The sequence below is a fragment of the Oncorhynchus mykiss genome, chromosome 9 (genome assembly GCF_057628025.1).
Source record: "Oncorhynchus mykiss isolate SJ-2025 chromosome 9, ASM5762802v1, whole genome shotgun sequence".
Classification (NCBI taxonomy): Eukaryota; Metazoa; Chordata; class Actinopteri; order Salmoniformes; family Salmonidae; genus Oncorhynchus; species Oncorhynchus mykiss.
The window spans coordinates 18,400,863-18,422,744 of NC_143030.1; the positions used below are offsets into that span (position 1 = coordinate 18,400,863).

The 21,882-nt window shown below is 41.7% G+C and overlaps 1 protein-coding gene across 2 annotated transcripts; it reads right to left on the reverse strand.

The window, feature by feature from the left end:
• Nucleotides 1-260: 260 nt before the first annotated feature.
• On the reverse strand, nucleotides 261-8,360 carry LOC110531593 (homeobox protein SIX6). 2 transcript variants are annotated; one of them, XM_021614869.3, is made up of 3 exons: nucleotides 7,560-8,360; nucleotides 3,075-3,238; nucleotides 261-2,225 (listed from the first exon to the last, which is right to left on the reverse strand). In XM_021614869.3, exons 1-3 carry the CDS (start codon nucleotides 7,965-7,967, stop codon nucleotides 2,012-2,014), a joined length of 786 nt encoding a protein of 261 aa, XP_021470544.1. In that variant the 5' UTR covers nucleotides 7,968-8,360; the 3' UTR covers nucleotides 261-2,011. The 2 variants fall into 2 exon arrangements, with proteins under 2 accessions (XP_021470544.1, XP_021470543.1); XM_021614868.3 differs by having other exon boundaries at nucleotides 7,545-8,360.
• Between the last annotated feature and the right edge of the window lie 13,522 nt (nucleotides 8,361-21,882).

Sequence of the window (21,882 nt, forward strand, 5' to 3'; positions counted from 1 at the left end):
TGGTTGATTGTGATGTCAAGAAAGCAGAGTTGTGCTTGGTCAGGGACAGACCTCTCCCCATCTTGGCAACCGTTGCATCAATATGCAGTTTAGTCTCCTCATTTGTAACATTATTCATTCTAAGATTTAGATAAGGTTTAGAGTTCAGCAAATTATTTGTCAGAAAACACAATGCATATGAGCCCCCCTCCCGAACAAATAAACAATATGGTTCAATCCTGGAAACACTTGTGGACTCGTTGTTCACAGACTTCAGCAGGTTTGGATAAAAATACTTTCATTTATTCCAAATGCATACATCAGACACATTTTTACAAAATACTTATTTTTCTAAGAATGAATCCCATGACGATGTATTGTATGGTGATATTTATATGGGTAGGCCTATATGGGGTGGCAGGTAGCCTAGTGGTTAGACCAGGGGTGGGCAACTCCAGTCCTCCAGGGCTTGATTGGTGTCACACTTTTTCTCCATCCCTAGTAAACACAGCTGATGAATCAATGAAGATCGTGATTAAGTGATTATTGGAGTTAGTTGTGTTAGCTGGGGCTGGTGCAAAACTGTGACACCAATCAAGTCCTCGGGGACTGGAATTTCCCACTCCTGGGTTAGAGCGTTGGACTAGTAACCGAGTGGTTGCAGGATCGAATCCCCGAGCTGACAAGGTAAAAATCTGTGGTTCTGCCCCTGAACAAGGCAGTTAACCTACTGTTCCCCGGTAGGCCGTCATTGTAAATAAGAATTTGTTCTTAGCTGATTTTCCTGGTTAAATTAAAAATATATAAAGATGAAACGATCATGTTAAACAGGTCATTCAGTCCATAAACGTTTATAGGCACATCAATGAGTTAAGACCAAGTTGTGCTTCACTTTATCAATCTTGCTTTCATTTTTATCCCACTTACTTTGTTTTGCTCTGACAGGCAATTCCTGCAAGGACATCTCTAGTGAAATCTGCACAGAGGATTCCACACTGAAAGATGCCTCAAACCACAGTCTAAAAGGATATAACAGGTTTGAACTGGATAATGTTAGAATGAGGATGTTTTGGATACACATCAACATTGTTATACAGTAGTCGCATTATCATAATACAGGAAAACATTTAAACCACCATGTATAGTGATGTGTAATGTCTTTATCCATGCATTACAAGATTGTCTAGAGACCATTTTTTTAGGCTGTGTTAGCTTTAGAGACAGTTATGGTCTGCAACGGTGCCTAATGTTAGCCAAACTAGAAGATTGGGGCCCTGATGCCAATATACTTCCTTCTTAAGGCAGTGACGTGTATGAAGAGAAATGCAGACCTGTCCAATCCAATCAAGCAGTTTTGCGTCCACCAACGACAGATCATGTAGGAAACCAACAGCCTACAGAAGGCAGTGGTCTTTGTAAGGGGCTAATTAAGAAATGGGATTAAAGCTAACGCTCAATGATCGACTACTCAAAAATAGACCCCCGATGAGTTGAAACCATTAAGTATCAAAACATATAATATTATAATTCAAGCTCAGTAATTACTCTACGACTTTGTATGTTTATATTCTTTCTATAAATAACGTGCCTGAGAATAGTTATTGCTGTCCTAGAATATGTTATCGCTGCTGACCCACGTTCCAGTCCAAATCTACAGAACACAGAATTGTAGTGGGTTTTTATAGCAGTCAGCAGTACAGTCATACGGTACTTAGTAACAGTTTACCTTACAGTCATGTGCGATGGTGCATTTTAAGTGCATGTGTTTGTAGATGGTCTAATTCCCAATCCCCCACCCCTCCCCATTCGTCCACTAGCAACCATATCAAGTGTCCATATCAAGTCTCTCATAGAGAACTTCCTGTCCAAGTGTCCAATCTCAAGCTACAGACATAGTAGTTCTACAGTGTCTATTGTCTCTATATATCTGTGGGGTCGGTCCTTCCTGGCTGAGAACTGATGACAGCCTCTCTCTTCAGGATTTAATTAACCAATGAGAGCCTCTCTCCTGCTGTGGTCAGTGACCCGACCCTCAGGATTCGAACTCGCTGTCGCTGCTAACGGAGTGGTCTGGGGTGGAGGTGCCAGTGCCCCGGGGGTCGGTGCTCGTGCTGCAGTCGCTGGCCTCTGGGCTGCCCGGGTGACGCGGAGAGGCGGCCAGCAGGCGGGGGTGGTGGGCGTGATGCTCCTGGGCAGAACCCTCAGGGGAGCTTTCGGAAGGCAGGTGGGTGGGGTCCTGCTGCAGTCTGAGAGAAGAGAGAAGAAAGAGAAAGGAGTATGTTTTAGTTTTTAGAGATACATGGTTGGTTTAAGTGGTACCTAACTGGTACTCTCTCTCAACGAGAGCATTCAGCCTGGTCTCATAGGCTAGACGTAACATAGTAATTGTAAATCCGGGACACTAAAATTAACATGTTATGTTACATTTGGTATGGTTACATAAGATAGAAGGCTATTTAAGGTAACAAAAAAAGTATGGTGGTTGGTCGGGCATATAACGCAAACGTCTAGCAACCCAAAACCTGCGTGATTGAATATCATGACGGATAACTTTAGCATTTTAGCTAATTAGAAACTATTCAACTACTTACTTCTTTTTAGCGACTACTTTTCAGCTACTCACCATGTAACTAACCCTTCCCCTAACCCTAACCTTAACCCTTTAACCTAACTCCTAACCCTTAACCACCCGGTTAACAGTAGCCACAACAAATTGGAATTTGTAACATATCACATGTTTGGCAAATTCGTAACATGTCCTAAGAATTGTAATTCGTAACATATCATACAAAATGTATGATTGACATCCACAAATTAATACATAGCATACGAAACATAAGGTATGATACTAATTGGAGTGTCCTGGATATCTGTTTACTATGCTACGTGTACCCCTGAGTCCAGGGTGCAGCATTGGTTATGTATTTGATGTAAAACAAAAATTAAGATGTCCACAGTCCTATATATATATTTTTTAAATGACTTATATATATTTTTTTTTTCTTCTTCATTTAATTTAATTTCTAAAATGTTCAACAAGACACAAGAAGTCAAAAGGTTTTGGCTGAGTAGAGTTCCTGTCTGTCTTAACATACATGTTCTTTGCCGATGCAGCCCTGTCTCTCTGGCGTCGATTCTTGAACCAGTTGCCGACCTGTGTGGGTGTGAGTCCCGTGGCCTGGGCCAGGTGCCGTTTCCTGGACGGGTTTGGGTACGGGTCCTGGAGGTACCACTCTCTGAGCAGGCTGCGAGTTCTCTCCTGTGATACGTAAAGGACACAATAACGGTCAGTTCCCTGCTTCATGTAACCAACAGTGTTCCTAATAACTATATATATCACAATGAGATATGACATACACTACCAGTCCAAAGTTTTAGAACACCTACTCATTCAACGTTTTTTCTTTATTTTCACAATTTTTTACATTGTAGAATAATAGTGAAGACATCAAAACTATGAAATAACACATATGGAATCATGTAGTAACCAAAAAGTGTTTTATATTTGAGATTCTTCAAAGTAGCCACCCTTTGCCTTGATGACAGCTTTGCACACTCTTGGCATTTTCTCAACCAGCTTAATGAGGTAGTCACCTGGAATGCAGGTGTGCGTTCTTAAAAGTGAATTTGTAGAATCTCTTTCCTTAATGCATTTGAGCCAATCAGTTGTGTCGTGACAAGGTGTATGTGTGTGTGTGTGTGTGTGGGGGGGGGGGGGGGGGGGGGGGGATAGCCCAGAAGATAGCCCTATTTGGTAAAACACCAAGTCCATATTATGACATGAACAGCTCAATTAATCAAAGAAAAATGACAGTCCATCATTACTTTAAGACATGAAGGTCAATCAATACGGAAAATTTCAAGAACTTTGGAAGTTTCTTCAAGAGCAGTCGTAAAAACCATCAAGCGCTATGATGAAGCTGGCTTTCATGAGGACCTCCACAGGAATGGAAGACCCAGAGTTACCTCCGCTGCAGAGGATAAGCTCATTAGTTACCAGCCTAAGAAATTGCAGCCCAAATAAATGCTTCACAGAGTTCAAGTAAAGGATACATCTCAACATCAACTGTTCAGAGGAGACTGTGTGAATCAGGCCTTCATGGTCGAATTGCGACAAGGAAACCACTACTAAAGGACACCAATAATAAGAAGAGACTTGCTTGGGCCAAGAAACATGAGCAATGGACATTAGACCAGTGGAAGTTTGTCCTTTGGTCTGGAGTCCAAATTGGACATTTTTGCTTCCAACCGCCGTATCTTTGTGAGACGCGATGTGGGTGAACAGATGATTTCCACATGAGTATTTCCCACCTTAAAGCATGGAGGAGGAGGTGTTATGGTGTGGGGGGGGCTTTGCTGGTGACACTGTCTGTAATTTATTTAGAATTCAAGGCACACTTAACCAGCATGGCTACCACAGCATTCTGCAGTGATGTGCCACCCCATCTGGTTTGGGCTTAGTGGGACTATCATTTGTTTTTCAACAGGACAATGACCCAACACACCTCCAGGCTATGTAAGGGCTATTTTACCAAGAAGGAGAGTGATGGAGTGCTGCATCAGTTGACCTGGCCTCCACAATCCCCCGAACTTAACCAAATTGAGGTGGTTATGTGGGAACTCCTTCAAGACTGTTGGAAAAGCATTCCAGGTGAAGCTGGTTGAGAGAATGCCAAGAGTGTGCAAAGCTGTCATCAAGGAAAAGGGTCGCTATTCGAAGAATCTCAAATATAATATGTATTTTTATTTGTTTAACCCTTTTATGGTTACAACATGATTCCATATGTATTACTACATCATTTTTATGTCTTCACTATTATTCTACAATGTAGAAAATAGTACAAATAAAGAAAAATCATTGAAAGAGTAGGTGTTCTAAAACTTTTGACCGGTAATGTATACAGTATGTTGGTGTAGTGTCTTTACTAGGCTACTTCATTGATATCAGTTAGAGAAGATCTCCTAGTCCTAAGACATTACAACCAAATAATCGTATAATTGGATGAAATAATTGGATTTAAGGGATAATAATTATAATCCACATTATCAACATGAATATGTTGCACTGTATATTGGCTCAGGATGAAAAGCTTAGTACTGATGTAACCTGGGGAGTGGGGATATCCCCTAAGCCCCCCTGACCTATATACTGTCTACAGCAACAGTGAGCGCTCAGCCTTTGCCCTTTCACCTAATGCTCAGGCACAGACTTTATCCCTTCAATCTTGTAGACAACAACCTGGGCCAGAGACTGACACACGGGGATTATATTGTTTAACGTCCATGGACCGTCTGTGGAAATGTGACCTGCTCAAAGTGTGTATCTGTCCAGGGTTAAGTCTAGGGCTACTCAATCAGTCATGGATCTTTACGCTGTATGTTCTGAAATGCCTATTCCCTGCCCTGAAGCAAGTGCTTTCATTTGCATTTCATTGGTTTTAGTTGGTTGAAGTGGTGTCTGCTCCCCTATCATTTCCAGGGATGTTCCCTATTGCCGCTGACCAAAAGTAGTGCACTATAGAAGGAATAGGGTGCCATTTTGGAACAGAGCCTAGGTGATTGCTCACTGCTGTGAGGGATGGAAACCCCAGAGTAAAATACTGCCGCAGGTGGTCTCTGACACACACGGCTTAAGCAGACTGACTCTCTCCACGGCTTTGTCCCAAATGGAACCCTTTTGACCAGGGTCCATAGAGTTTGGGTAAGAAGCAGTGCACTCTATAGGGAATATGGTGCCATTTGAGACACAGGCCATGAACTACAGCCCTAGCATATGGCAGCACAGTCCCTGTTTAACAGGCTTGCCTGGTGCTCTTTAACCCCTGGATTACTACCTGCAGGTTGAAGTAGCCTGACATCCAGACTACTTGCTACATGCTAAAATTCAACTCCTTTTACTCTGTGTCATATGAGGAGTGGATTGTTAGCACAAAGAGACTGGTACCCAGGCTGAGGTTGAAAAGCAGAGGCATGACTTCCCGCCTATGTCCTTTACATGTTGAGATTTAGATCAAAATTAAGTTTGAGAATACTTTTAAATTAAATATATAATCTTTGTGTAGCCTATTCAGGTTCACTTTCATCACATTCGTTTTGTGATTCCACACATAGATGCTGATGCATTTTGATCAGTGGCAAAGCCAGAGATGGTTGAGCAATGAGATTGTATAGACAGTCATCTCTTGCTTCCCTGCAATGTACAAAGTCATTACTTCTGAAACCCGTTGCCTAGAACCATTGAAGTAACCCAACTCAGTATTGCAGTGTTCAAAACTTCATTAATAAAGTGACATCACCACCCATATGGTTATTTTTTAAAGTTGTAAATACTTTTGTTTTATGAACTTTTTGACACTAAATTGCATTTTATATTCTGAACTATAACGATTGTAGTTAATTGAATGGAAAATGTGTTGTACTGAACATAACAATGTGGGATCCCTTCTACTTAAATGATTAACCTTCCTTACAAATTGTTTTCAAGTGTAATTGGTAAGTAGTTCTGATTAGTAATTTCCAGTGGTTGTGTCTTAATGTTTAATATTGTTTCATGTATTTGATGACTTGTCATTTTAACCTGCCTTAGCAGGCATTGTCGATCACAGTGCTCATTCCTCTAGCAGTAAACGGGAAGAGCTGTAAGCATTACAAGACGCTGCATTAGCCTCTGTCATTAAGAGTGGCGCACATTAACTTGTTGATGGTGGAAATGGCATCTGTCATTATTGAACGTCAATTTGTCTGACTGTTTTGATATCCGTTCATCATGATCAATTGCACCTCAGAACAACAAACTGCTTCATAATGTTTTAGAAAGAAATCTACTTTTTTTCTTTAAACATGCATAAAACATTGTGTAAAAGTCCACAGTATTTGAATTACCCACAATCCTGTAAAAACAGAGCCATGTTCACTATTGAGTATTCATAATTTGCAAAAACAAAATAATTCTATATCAGCACAACACAGATAAATGAAGTGTTTTTCATGCAAATATCAACTACACCGTTGTTATTTTAAGTAAAGACGTAAAACATAATAAAACCAATTCGTTTCTATTTATAAATAGCCTACGTGATGCATAATCTTTCGTGAACAGACTACCTAAAGATAACAGCTGACCAAATTACGCCCCATTTTAGTTCTGGGTTAACCGAGATTAAGTGATTTCCTATTTCTAACCCTGCAGGGTGGCATTGACCCTATAGTTTGCGTTAAGAGCGATCAGGGCTGGAAAAAATAATAGATAACCCTGGTCCATGTCATTTAGACTTAATATGCCAACGTGCCATAATGGGACCTTCTGAATTCATTTCAAATGGTTCATTGTAAGAATGTTTTTGTTTTTGTTTTTTTACAAATTAGCATTCAGTGAGTCAGCCCAGTATACCCAAGTATTGAAATGCATGGTTACAGATATGAGTTCAATATAAGTAGCTACATATATATATTATTCTCTAATATATAGCCAGGTGGTGCGTAAAATGGATCATGGAAAGGTGCGTCACTATAGTTATGGAAGGTAAAGTGCCTAACTACTATTGGTGCGAAAGAATATTACTTACAGCTTGGTGTCTCACCTTAAAGCAGTGCGTCTTCTGCTCGCCGTCCCAAATGGTGCGAGGCAGGGGGAACTTCTTTCGGATGCGGTACTTCTCCACGGGTCCCAGGGCACGGCCTCGGAGCCGCTCCGCCTCGCGGTAGTGCGCATCCAGCCACAGATCTTGGAGCTTGGCGTGAGAATCTCGCGTAAAGCGGTGGCTCTGGAGGATCTGGTAAAGCGCCTCGAAGTTTCCTCCGTGGAAGGCAACCAGCGCCCTGGCGCGCATCACTGACTCGTGGCGGTTGAGAGCCTCCCCCGCGGAGCCAGGGACAGCGGCAGGCAGGGACCATAAGAACCGCCCAAGGCGCTCGATGTCGCCGGTCTCCTCGAGGTTCTCGCACACCCGAGCCACTTGCTCCGGGGTGAACATAGGCAGAGGAAACATATTTCGTTGTTCTCAGACTTTGTCAACAAACAAAATAGTCTAAATTTGCTAAATGGACATGGCCAATGGTCATATCATTCCAGCTGCCTGGGGCGTGTTCAAATAAAGAGACCGTAGAAAAGAGACCGTAGACCGATGAAGCAAAACGCGCTGGAAGTGTCCTTTTACGCACCACGGTCACCGTGCGCCTACAGAGTGATGTGAAAGTTCAGTTGAGTCAAATATAGGCCTAGTTTTGCAGTGGAAAAAGACACCAAACTAAATCTGATTGGTAGCGAGTTGCTTATATAAGTTGTGTCTCCTCTTTTCCCGGTATTGGCGAGCTATGCTATATGTGAGAAGATTCGTGGCGGGGTCATGCGCTTCCAGGAGTTCAGGCCGTTCTAGTAGGCTAAAGAATGAACGCCAAGAATCAACCGGTATTTATAGCTAGATGCAATTAGCATCGTTGTAGTTGTTTTGAGACGGATTATGCGCCTCGGAGGTCATTAGCCACTTAGGGGGTGGTGTGTGTGTGTGTGTGGGGGGGGGGGGGGGGGGGGGGGGGGCAGCCTGATCAGATTGTTTGGCTTAGTCGAGGGATACACTGACTGTCAGGCTGATTGGTAAGCTAACAACAAGGATATTTAATTGGTCTGATCTGCATAACCTGCAGGCCGGGCGAAATCCATTTCAGGCCAGGGGACAGGGAGGGAGGAAGAGGGGAAGAGAAGAGAGCAGGAAAATATGGGTAAACAAGATTTACCCATTAGGCCGGGTTTAATCACCCACTGGAAAGAATTTAATCACCCAAATATAATGAAGTGATGAATAATCAATAACATTTATGTGACCAATAGCATACTTTATATTGGAATAGTAAATGTGTCATAACTTTTGTGCTTAAAATCGTTTGAAAAAATCAGGATAGGACGAATGTATAGTTTAAGTGTTGGGTGAATTCAGAAAGAGTGGGACATCATGTAAACTGGGACAGCTTAATCCTGACGCGTTTAATTCTTGGTCTGACAAGAGAAAATAAAAACTATTCTTACTAACCCTTGCAGAGAACGCACATGATCAAAATCAAATCACATCATTGGTGTGACATCATAGAGGGACAGAGCACGCGTTAAATAGGAAGCTCACTCCGTGAAGGACACAGTACACTTATTGTTTTATTTTGATGTTAAGGTTATAAAACTGTAATAAATACTATGAACTGGTGCCTCAAAATATATTTTAAAAAGTTGCTAACATCATTTAAATTGTGTAATTCAGTCATTTGTGTTATTGTACTATATATATAGCCTGTTCGTTTTGTCTTTCTGTTAGTAGACTGTTATTTGAGTGAATTCAGAAAAATGTCCATCTTCTGTAACCTCTTCAGACATCTATCCAACATATTTAACCAGAATGTCATACACGCATTAAATCCTCAGATGCTTCCTAATCACACACACAAAAAAAAAAATTGTCATTGGGGTACCATTGGGACTATAATAAGGGTGTCCTAGTTTATCCAATCTGCTGTCCCAGTCTACCACATGATTTTGGCCCAGAGTGCACAAACGGGTGTGTCATGCCTCCTGTGAACATTTTTTTTTTTTTGTGTGTGTGTGTGATTAGGAAACATCTTAAACATTTCAGAAATGCATCAGGTGTTGGGCTAATATGTTGGATAGATGATGAAAGAGTTTACAGAAGACAGAAATGCCAAACGTGTCCCACTTATTCCAAATTCACCCTACATAAAGTTTGGCGACTGACTATTTTAGGTCTTTGGTAAATTGTGCATATTTCAGACATACCTAACAGTGATACTTGCAAGAGCAGTGTGCGGGTTTCTCTTTTCTTTTAGATCGGCCTAAACCAAACGGAATTTATGCAGCATTTGTTTTCAATGTTTTTTTATTATTACGTTTTGAATCTGCTTTAAAAAATTAAGGCAACAAGAATATACGTAATATTATTAGTAGACGCAACTTTCGATGTTTTTGAGTAAGAATTGTTTAAATAAATTGTTCACACAAATAAAGTAAGTCCAGGGAATTAATAATAGCCATTAAAAAAAAAATCGATTTTTAAAAATTTAACCATTATTTAACTAGGCAAGTCAGTTTAGAACACATTCTTATTTATAATGAAAGCCTACCCTACTGGGTTAACTGCCTTGTTCATGGGCAGAACGACAGATTTTTACCTTGTCAACTCGGGGATTTCTTTCGGTTACTGGTCCAACGCTCTAACCACTAGGCTACCTATCGGATTTACTGATAATATGATTACATATGAGTTGATGTCACACCAATATTTAGTAAACCCAACATGAGTGTTCACGTGCTAGTCGGAAGTCAGATTTTTCCGATTTACTAACTGGATGAACGCTTTGACTAGCATGTGAACAAGTTATTATTCCACCAGCAGTAGCCTACCTGGAGGTAGAACTGCAAGCATTGCATGATGATGAATTTGCCCGTCATTAAAAATGGTCATGGTGGGAATGGGTGGTCTCGCCATTGAACATCAATTTGTCAACGGTTTTGATATCCGTTCATCATAATCCAACATAGCACAACAAGCTGCTCAATACTAATATAGAAATATAGCCTACTTTTCTTTCTTCAAAAATGCATACAACATTGTGTAAAAAAACAATTGGACCCACAATCCTCCAAAAAACGGGCAAATTGTTGCAATATCTTAAAATTGTTAAATTGAGAGAAATATTATTATTATTATTAATATTTACAAAATGTATTAACATTTAGTAAATTAAATCACATACTTTTCTATCTTTTTGTTTGTCCTCATAAAATATATATATTTTTTGGTCAAATTAAATGAACAAATCATTGAAATGACCTGATCTCATTTTTATTATGTAGGCCTATATTATATGTTGGTTGTTGTTTTTTGTTGTTGATTGTTTCAATTGACCTCATAATTGTCTTTTACAATGTTGGTGGATGGATGCACCCTGGCTCAGAAAATGTAGGGGCTATAGACGACAGACAGCTATAATATACCCTCCGTATTTAATAAGGATTGGATATGAGCTCCAGAGATGCCGCGCGTTAGGCTTGCATGTAAACCTGTATCACATGCGTCCATTTACCGCGTCCATTTACCTGCGTCCATTTACCGCGTCTGCGTCCAATGGAGTCTGCGTCCATTTACCGCGTCGACATTTCCGAGGCGACTGCATGCTCTCAACGCACCTGACAACTAATCGCATGTTAATTGAAGTGGACACTGTTATACCGTAATCTCCCCATCCCGGTTGGTCCCCGGGTCAGGATTGGAAAAAACACCAGTCTCTCGAGGCAGGATGATGGAGATCCACGACAGTTACACGAGGGCACGGTATTACATGATCCTGCCCCATGGGTTCAATACCTCTCTGATCTTATAGTATTAATCAGTGTTTAGGGGACAATAAATCCGGTTTAGAATAAGCATCTGTCTATGAATGCGGTACAACAAACACACATGGAAGGCTATGATATGTGTATAGGCTATAGGGAATTGATATGTCCAATTATCCCATTAGGCTATAGCCTATCGCTTTTATATTTCATTCAACAGATCTGGGTCTTTATGCACATTGCAGTTTAATTTATTACTGTTTTGTTTAGGGAGTGATGTCAATGGGTTTGTGTACAATGGTGGCTAGCATAGCCACAGGATGTAAGGGTGATAAAAAAAATGAAATATCTGACAAAACATATCCCCCCAAACTACTATGATAGCTAGCCTATATGTTGGTGAAGGTGGGTTGGGATCAGTTTAGGAAGATACACATTCAAAATACATCTTGCTATTCTTGAATTGGAATTCCAATAATTCTCCTTAATTGATTGAATTGAAATGGGATTGACCCCAACCTTGCCCAGTACATTCCTAGTCTAGAGTGCCACATGCTTGCCAATCCACCACCACCAAACCAAGTTTATGGGCTTTGTATGCATATATGTTTTAAAGTAGAGGTTGTACTCAAATTAAGAGGTCATGGTTTAGAATAAGGTAAATGGATTTAGTCTTGTCTAATAATCTGTCTACACAACACAAATATGGGTTTACTTATCAGACAATGCTGGCTTAGCTGGGGACATTCAGGGTGATGATTGATTATAGAATTAAGTCAACAGACAAGATATTCAGACTTTATTAAGTCATCGGACAAGTAATTCAGACTTTATGCAAAATGTAAGTGTAATAGCTGAGTTAGTAAGTAAATATGTTATTGTATTAGAAGGTTTTTGGTTTTCTTATTTTGTTTTATTGCTTACTCTTTTGTACACCTCTGAAAATAACTAGTCCAATTGAATCAATCAGTCGTGATTTATAAAGCACTTTTAACATCAGCAAATGTCACAAAGTGCTTATACAGAAACCCAGCCAAAAAACCTCAAACAGCAAGCAATGCAGATGTAGAAGCACGGTGGCTAGGAAAAACTCCCTAGAAAGGCAGGAACCTAGCAAGAAACCTAGAGAGGAATCAGGCTCTGAGGGTTGGCCAGTGCCCTTCTAGCTGTGCCGGGAGGCGATTGTAAGAGTACAAGGCCATTAAGGCAAGATTGGGTATTTGACCAGCAGGGTCAAATAATAATCACAGTGCAACAGGTCAGCACCTCAGGAGTAATTGTCAGTTAGGTTTTCATAGCCAAGCATTCAGAGGTTGAGACAGCAGGTGCAGTAGAGAGAGAGAGGGAGAGAGAGGAAGAGTCAAAAACAGCAGGTCTGGGACAAGGAAAAAAATATGGAATAAATCATTACATAAAAGCAGTGATATTTTAAAGAAAAAAAATGTAACTTCATATACATTATCTCCAGCACCACCCCAACATCAACATATGTGAAAACTGTGCATTTCTATGTTTTGTAGTAAAAAAGATAGAGGAAGATACACTTACATTCTCAAAAGTATGTGGACACCTGCTTGACGAACATCTCATTCCGAAATCATGGGCATTAATATGGAGTTGGTCCCCCCTTTGCTGCTATAACAGCCTCCATTCTTCTGGGAAGGATTTCCACTATAAGTTGGAACATTGCTGCGGTGACTTGTTTCAATTCAGCCCAAAAGCATTAGTGAGGTCGGGCAATGATGTTGGGCGATTAGGCCTGGCCGCAGTTGATGTTCAAATTCATCCCAAAGGTGTTCGATGTGGTTGAGGTCAGGGCTCTGTGCAGGCCAGCCAAATTCTTCCACATCAATCTCGAGTCAACAAACCATTTCAATATGGAACTTGCTTTGTGCACAGGGACATTGTCATGCTGAAACAGGAAAGGACCTTCCCCAAACTGTTGCCACAAAGTTGGACGCACAGAATATTTTAGAATGTCAATGTATGCTGTAGCTGGAACTAAGGGGCCTAGCCCGAACCATGAAAAACAGCCCCAGACCATTATTCCTCTGCCACCAAACTTTACAGTTGGCACTATGCCAACTGACGTGAGCCTACCAGACGAGCTAAATGCCATTTATGCTCGCTTCAAGGCAAGCAACACTGAAGCATGCACCAGAGCACCAGCTGTTCTGGATGACTGTGTGATAACGCTCTCGGTAACCAATGTGAGCAAGACCTTTAAACAGGTCAACATTCACAAAGCCGCGGGGCCAGACGGATTACCAGGACGTGTACTCAAAGCATGCGCAGACCAACTGGCGTGTGTCTTCACTGACATTTTCAACCTCTCCATGAACGAGCCTGTAATACCTACATGTTTCAAGCAGACCACCATAGTCCCTGTGCCCAAGGCAGTGAAGGTAACCTGCATAAATGAGTACCGCCTCGTAGTACTCACGTCGGTAGCCATGAAGTGCTTTGAAAGGCTGGTCATGGCTCACATCAACAGCATCCTCCCGGGATACCCTAGACCCACTCAAATTTGCATATCGCCCCAACAGATCCACAGATGACGCAATCTCAATCACACTCCACACTGCCCTTTGCCACCTGGACAAAAGGAACACCTATGTGAGAATGCTGTTAATTGACTACAGCTCAGTGTTCAATACCAAATTGCCCACGAAGATCATCACTAAGCTAAAGACCCTGGGATTAAACACTTCCCTCTGCAACTGAATTCTGTACTTCCTGACAGGCTGCCCCCAGATGGTAAGGGTAGGCAACAACACGTCTGCCAGGCTGATCCTCAACACTGGGGCCCCTCAGGGGTGTGTACTTAGTCCCCTCCTGTACTCACTGGCAGCTTCATTAAATAGTACCCGCAAAACACCAGTGTCAACGTCAACAGTGAAGAAGTGACTCCGGGATACTGGCCTTCTAGGCAGAGTTGCAAAGAAAAAGCCATATTTCAGACTGGCCAATAAAAATAAAAGATTAAGATGGGCAAAAGAACGCAGACACTGGACAGAGGAACTCTGCCTAGAAGGCCAGAATCCCAGAGTCGCCTCTTCAATATTGACGTTGAGACAGGTGTCCTGCAGGTACTATTTAATAAAGCTGCCAGTTGAGGACTTTGGAGGCGTCTGTTTCTCAAACTAGACACTAATGTACTTGTGCTCTTGCTCAGTTGTGCACCGGGGCCTCCCACTCCTCTTTCTATTCTGGTTAGAGCCAGTTTGCGCTATTCTGTGAGGGGAGTAGTGCATAGCATTGTACGAGATCTTCAGTTTCTTGGCAATTTCTCGCATGGAATAGCCTACATTTCTCAGAACAAGAATAGACTGATGAGTTTCAGAAGAAAGTTCTTTGTTTCTGGCCATTTTGAGCCTGTAATCGAACCCACAAATGCTGATGCTCCAGATACTCAACTAGTCTAAAGGCCAGCTGTATTGCTTCTTTAATCAGGACAACAGTTTTAAGCTGGGCTAACATAATTGCAAAAGGGTTTTCTCATGATCAATTAGCCTTTTAAAATGAATAAACTTGGATTAGCTAACACAACATGCCATTGGAACACAGGAGTGATGGTTGCTGATAATGGGCCTCTGTACGCCTATGTAGATATTCCATAAACAATCTGCCGTTTCCAGCTACAATAGTCATTTACAACATTAACAATGTCTTCACTGTATTTCTGATCAATTTGACGTTATTTTAATGGACAAAAAAACGTGCTTTTCTTTCAAAAACAAGGACATTTCTAAGTGACCCCAAACTTTGAACAGTAGTATATATCATAGGCGGTGTCAGAGGAAAGCCCATAAAATTGTCAGAGACTCCAGTCGCCCAAGACAGAGACTGTTTTCTCTGCTACCACACAGGAAGCGGTAGAGGAGAGCCAAGTCTAGGTCCAAAAGGCTCCTTAACAGCTTCTACCCCCAAGCCATAAGACTCCTGAACAATTCATCGAAAAATCCGCCGGACTACTTACATTACTTACTTTTAATGATTTTTTACTAGTTTATTTGGTAAATATTTTCTTAACTCTCCTTGAACTGCACTGTTGGTTAAGGGCTTGTAAGTAAGCATTTCACGGTAAGGTCTACACTGTATGTACAGGGACATTGTTATTTTAAATGTTTATACTGCATGTCCATATAAAAATATCCAGTTTAACGTTAATATCAACCAAAGTATTAAGGTTTTAAAATGTACAACATTATAATTGCAGTGTAAAAAAACGATTTGTGACAAATATAGTATTTTTCAAATGAAGTCAGCAGAAACAGCAAGTAGCCTAACTCAAGGAAAGAGTACAGATTCCCAGAGGGCAGCGTATGATAACCTGGCAATATGTTATATCCTAAAACTAGATTAGATTATCAGGGCAGTGGGGTGCAGTGTGTGCGTGTGTGTCAGGGGGGATTGTACTGTGTGTGTGTTCAAGTGGCACACAGCTGGTATTTAGAGGAACAGAGAGAGGGAGAAAGATGAACTGGGGGAAGATCATACCATTAATCTGACCCTGTTAGGTCTCAGACACTTCCCTCCACTGCCACACACACCCCTCTATCCCCCTCACTGAACCCCAACCAACCCCCAATCTATTAACACTGAGAGCAGACTGAGGGAGCTGAAATCTGATAAACCACTCCCAAGACGTTAGAATGGGATGAATCATAAAATGAAGACGGGATGAGCGGATGATGGTGTGTGTGTGTGCGTCAGTCAGTATCGGGGTGTTTAAACTGTATTGATTTACTGAATACTATACATTCTTAGAGGCATTGTTTTGATATGATACAGACAATAGCGTGCTGATCGAGCCCGCCAATGTTAACCTAATCAAATTGTTCATATTCTTAATTGAATTATCAGCATTGCACTCTTTGACCTATATAGTGTATGTATTGATATGTAGGCTACGTGTGCTTTTACATTTTTTTCTATGTAGTTCTGTCCTTGTCTATTAATGTTCTGTGTTATGTCATGTTTCATGGTTTCTGTGGACCCCAGGGAGAGTAGCTGCTGCTTTTGCAACAGCTAATCCTAATACCAAATACCAAGCTGAGCAAGCAAAGTTTCCAAGCTGAATCAAACATATTGGGGCTGAAGAGTGGTCATCAACCTTGTAGCAACATTTCTATCTATTTATCCATTTGTTAGCAGAGTTATTTGAAGTGTCAGGAAACAGGTGATAAACACTTAGGGCTGGATTCAATCTGTATTGCCTATGTTCAGCAGTATGGCGCGCTTGAGCCGACATATGCAACGTTTACTGTGTATGCAGATCACGCTGTAACTCTGATATTCAGCGCTAGGGATTGAATCGAGCCCTCGGTCTTAGTAAGAGCATGCACTGCGGCTTCACCAACTCTCCAATGTGTTTTGTTCAGCTTGTAAACTTGCAAGAGTGCAATATTGACTATGTAGGCAAGAAAGTTAACAACGGGATGGTTTAGCTACCTGGACGAAAAAAAATGGTCTCATAAGTGACGTGACTAAACAACTACGATCTCAAAGCAGAATGTGCTATAACACCACTACTTCTACAGTCTGTATCATAGAGATACAACATAATACATTTGTGTTCTAATTAATTCTGTGACCATATGCACATATCTGGACCCCCTTCCCGTACCCTCCTCCCCTTTCTGGACAAGACAAGGCCTGCGTTCCAAATGGTACCCTATTCCCTATAAATGGTACACTACTTTTGACCAGAGTGTTATGGGCCTTGGGAAAATGTAGTGCACCATATAGAGAAGAGAGAGCCATTTGTGATGCACTCCAAGGCATTATGATGGTGGAACCCCACTTGGCATAATTAATTAGGCTTAAGCAAGAAGCCCTGCTTAAAAACTAGCTGTTGGTTTTGCCATCAGGAAAGGCAGGGGGTGTTAGGCCCTGTGGGCGGGGTATTATCCATCCAACCATGCTGTATAAATCCACAACACAACACAATTAACAAGCAACTGGGAGGAGAACTAATTACCATTATTTACTCATCATTGGCCCCAACCCCCATTTCTCCCCAAAGAAAAGGGGGTCAACACACACACAGCGAAACACATGCAGTAAGCACACACACACACACTCGCATAAGCGTAACACACCAACACACACACACTAATTCCCTCCCTGCAAGTGAAGTAGGGGCTAATTACAAATGCATTTGCAACTCAATACCAGTATACTCTCAGACAGGTCTAGTGTCCCGCCTGCTCCCCTGTTCCTTCCCCACCTAGCAGGGCCTCCCTCGCAGCACCAAACAAACAATATATTCACTTCCCCTGACGCTGTTGAGTGGTGCTATAGAGGTGAAAGAGCAAAAGACAAGGGGGGAATCCTCATCTCATCTTAACAGTCAGAAGGACACCGCAGAGCTCTTATTTTAACCAGCATTTACCACGTGTTCACAACATACCTGTTTTTGTTGTTTGCATTGTACTAAATATCAGTTGACTTTTTTGTTGTTGTTGAGAGGTACAGTGTATGGCGGGTTGATCCGTTTTTAAATAAATGCATACTTTTCTCCCTGTGATATGATGATATCCACAGGAATAGGTTTTCAAACACAACTAAAAAGCATAAAGGCTATCTATGTAACTTTTCATGCTAATGAAAATTAACCCCCAAAAATGTTTACCACATTGTACAATATTTACCACAATGACAAGTTACCTAACTAACACACATCTCATTTCCAGGAGAGATTCTACAGAAAATCCCTTCTAACTTGAATCAATGGTCAAATTAGTCTAGATGTCACCGGGGGGTCATAAAGCCGAACAGAGATTATATATCATAATGAGATGTTCTTTTCCGCTTCCGTTAATGGCCCATCCTCCTAATACAGTCCCAGAAAGTACTCCACCGCCCATAGAAGTTGAAGCACGAGCTCTGGCCACCCATCATGGAATCGCCACTTGGATGGAGATGCCCGCTCTCTAGTAATACTATTTCTATGGATCCACCCTAACGAAGGTATCATCCACTGCTGTGTGTGAAGATTAGTTTACACAAGGGGATCTCCTCTCGGTGGCTAACCGACCAACTGACGACACATTCTAATTTAGGCTCTCTGCAGGAGAAAATAGATCCAGAGACGGATGGGTGGGTGGACGGATCACTCTCAGGGTTTGTTTGTTTAATTACTGGGCTGGCCATTGGCCCTTGTGCTCTGAATCTGTCATTAGTGACTAGCACCAAAGGCTACAAGAACTACATATTTACATTTGTGTAATTTAGCAGACGCTGTTATCCAGAGCAACTTTCAGTAGAGTGCATACATTTTCATACTTTGTTTTGTACTATAGGAGATGATCCTGGTGGCTATTAGTGGTCATGGTGATGTCTGTCTTGACATTTTTAGAAAGGTAAAGGTCATTTACTGCATTTGTATACAATTTAAAAACTCTAAAATGCTATTAGGAGCACAGCAAAAACAAGCACAAATGACCCCAGCCATTATCACATTGGCTGCTGTAGCTTCATTCACCTCAGTTGATCTTCAGACACACAGCTTATGAGCTATACTATTAGCTGCTACACAATTACTCACATTTATACAGCACTGGGATTAAAAACTATGTAATACGTACAGAGGGATCTGTTAGCAGAAAAAGTATTTTATTGAGAAAAGGTAAACAAATGCATTTGCTTTACAAGACTCTTTTGTTGCTACATTTGTACATTTCCTATAATTCTACACACTTTGGCAAGATTTATGCCATATGATATCCAAGTGAGAGTGACTAACAAAATCAATGGGTGGCCCCTTGGAGGTCAGGGCCCCTGGGGGTCAGGGCCCCTTGGCATGTGTCCTGTGAGCATTTGCCCGGTAGGTAATATGGCCATGATTACTACTGGTTTAGAAAGCTGGCTAAACTAACTCGACTGATTTACCAATTTAAAAATGTTATACTGACATGGGCTGATTGAGTGACATCACAAGAGGAAAACTGCTGATGCACAACCAAGTTTCACCTTATGAAATTCTAATGACCCAGGTCCGGACCTCAGTGTCCTCATATGTAACTACAGCCACCCTGCCGCCATGACATCATAACCCAGACATTAGAAGAGAATATCCACGGAAATGAAAGAGAGTCTTACAATTCTTTGAAATCTTAGAAGCCCTGTGTCAAAAAAACTATTCACTGTTCGCTTCTTGCATTCTGTCTGCAACTCAATAGGCAGTTCTGTGGATTTGGATTGGAGTCTCAATTCTATTGGTATTGAGTTATATTTGATGGTTATCACTCCTTTACCAATTGTAGTCAAATTGAATATCATACTCATAAACATTGTGTTTAAAATGTGTACTTGTCTTTCAAGTCTCCATACCTGCGAACTCACTGATAACTTTTCACTCACCAGTTTGGCCATCATGTCTTAGGTGTCTCTCAAGGGGAAATCATTTCATTCTCATGCTATGCAGCCTCACTGCGACTCAATGATATAACAGGTGTTATTGGAGTTGTTTAGAAATGCTAAATGGCTTAGAGGTAGGACTTATTCTCACCTAATACTTTAATACTCATTAATTCCTGCTTCAGTGACTTACCTCTTCTGATCCTCCCTCCCTCCCGCCTCACCCACAGCCACGCCCGTCAGAGGAGAGGTGGTCAGCCAACGGGCGCCGCGGGAGGGACAGGTGGACAGAGTGAAGAGTGGGGGAGGGATGAAGAGGATGGTGATTTAAGAGTGCTTAAAGGCTCATGCATAACATTTGTTTGTGTGTCATCTAGAGGCACTGATAGGAGAGTACTACATACACACTGACCTGAGCTCATAATTACTCTGAAGAGCACCGAAGAGACTTAAGTAATTGATTGATGGATAGATACTCAGAGATACACATTTTGAGACACATTGTTAGCATGGTTATTATTAATTCATAACAAATACAATTTGTTTTTTTTTTCCAGTGGGTGAATGTGTTGTTTTACAGGGTCATCCCATAGTGGTACAATGTCCCCGAAGCAAAATAGTCTTAAGTGCCTTGTTCAAAGGTACAGACAGATTTTTCACCTTGTCAGCTCGGGTATTCGAACCAGCGACCTTTCGGTTACTGACCCAGCACTCTATAATTGTCTTTATTCTTGAGTGACGTTTAACAAATGGAAACTATTTCTACTGCTTTTTGTTATGGAAAAACATGTGTACCACAGTGTGTACCAGAGAGGTTTATCCAGCCAGCTAATTTACCTAAATCATCTAAGTGTAGCTTTTTCAAAGAACCAGAAAATCCTTGTTATTTCTGGTTGTTTATCAAAAGTTAGCTGGCTAACTCATTGATCCTTATTTATTGTATCCCCTCTTGGTGCACTCGCCTCCACTTAGTCTTAATGCAATACAACATGTATCATGTCAAATCCTAACTGGGGTCCCAAGCTGAGGGCCCAATGAATGTGCAGCTGGTGTACAAACACAGTCAATATCATGTCATCCTTCATCTGTTACTAAATGATTGTGATAGAGGATCTTGCATTAGCGCATCGATCGAGGAGACAGGTTTAATTTAGCTCCGTGTGACCAGTGTCAGGTCAGTAGGTTCCTGCACCAACTTGTTGGTTCCTTGTTGTGTGTGTGTGTGTCTGTATGTATGCAACTGTGTTCGAGCCTCAGTGCACGTGACAGTGTGCAACCGTGTGTCAGAGGGGGACGCCCTGCCCGCCACCGCCTGTTCGCTCTTGATGAATTCATGCTACAGCGGGGAGGAGGGGAGAACTTGGAGGAGGCTTCTAGGAAGCCGCTGGGCAGCGGGGAAGACAACCTGAAGGCGAAAGAGGCGAGGAGGACTTGGAGGCTAAAAGCAAGGCGCTGGTGAGGCTCGGTGAGAGAGATTACCGTGATCCGTTAGGCCTGATTGTCTTTGCCCCCGGTCAGTGTCACGCCCTATAAGAACTGCCCCAACTAGCTGGATACCAAGGGGGCGGAGGGAAGACGTGTTAGCAGGATACGTTTAAGGTGCTAGTAGCCAGGGTGTCCAAGAACACTGGACTTAACTGGCCAGAGTCATCTGTGTGCATCGGTGGGAACTTGTTCCATAAGCAGACATAACCTACTCCTGAAGCTGCCATTTGATGACTGATAAGCTCACACTCGTCTAGGTGAGACAGATCACTCCCTCCCGGAGTTCAGTGTTACCAGGTGACAAAAGCTGACCTGTTCCTCTCACCCCTCAGACAGATGTCTCACCTTTTTGGGGAAATGTATACAAAGTCCCATTGTGTTTGACCGGTTCCTCTCACCCTGAGACACAAGCACTTCTCACATTTTACTGAAGTGTAGTCCTATTTGGTTTATAGTTAGGATATTACTTAAGTCATTTAAAAAAAACATTTCCATGTAGTCAAAAGCTACTTTTGATTAAAAAAAGAAGAAGAAGTCATAGTTGAGTTTAACATGTTGTTGATCGGTCATGACCTATCAGCTAGAGAGTGACCTCAGTTGAATTCAGGCAGACCCATCAGACATGGAACACTCAACAACTTCTACTTGGAGAGTGTAGGGCAGATTTGATTTCCCTTTTCTAGTTGGTGACATTTTATTTAACTTACCTCAATGTTGTT

What these genes read in the sequence shown, in the direction of transcription:
- LOC110531593 (XM_021614868.3), bottom strand. Translation starts at nt 7,967, where the DNA reads ATGTTTCCTCTGCCTATGTTCACCCCGGAGCAAGTGGCTCGGGTGTGC. An exon ending in TTAAGGTGAGACACCAAGCT is followed by an intron (nt 3,239 to 7,544) that starts GTAAGTAATATT and finishes TACGTATCACAG; the next exon opens with GAGAGAACTCGCAGCCTGCT. An exon ending in GCTGCATCGGCAAAGAACAT is followed by an intron (nt 2,226 to 3,074) that starts GTATGTTAAGAC and finishes CTCTTCTCTCAG; the next exon opens with ACTGCAGCAGGACCCCACCC.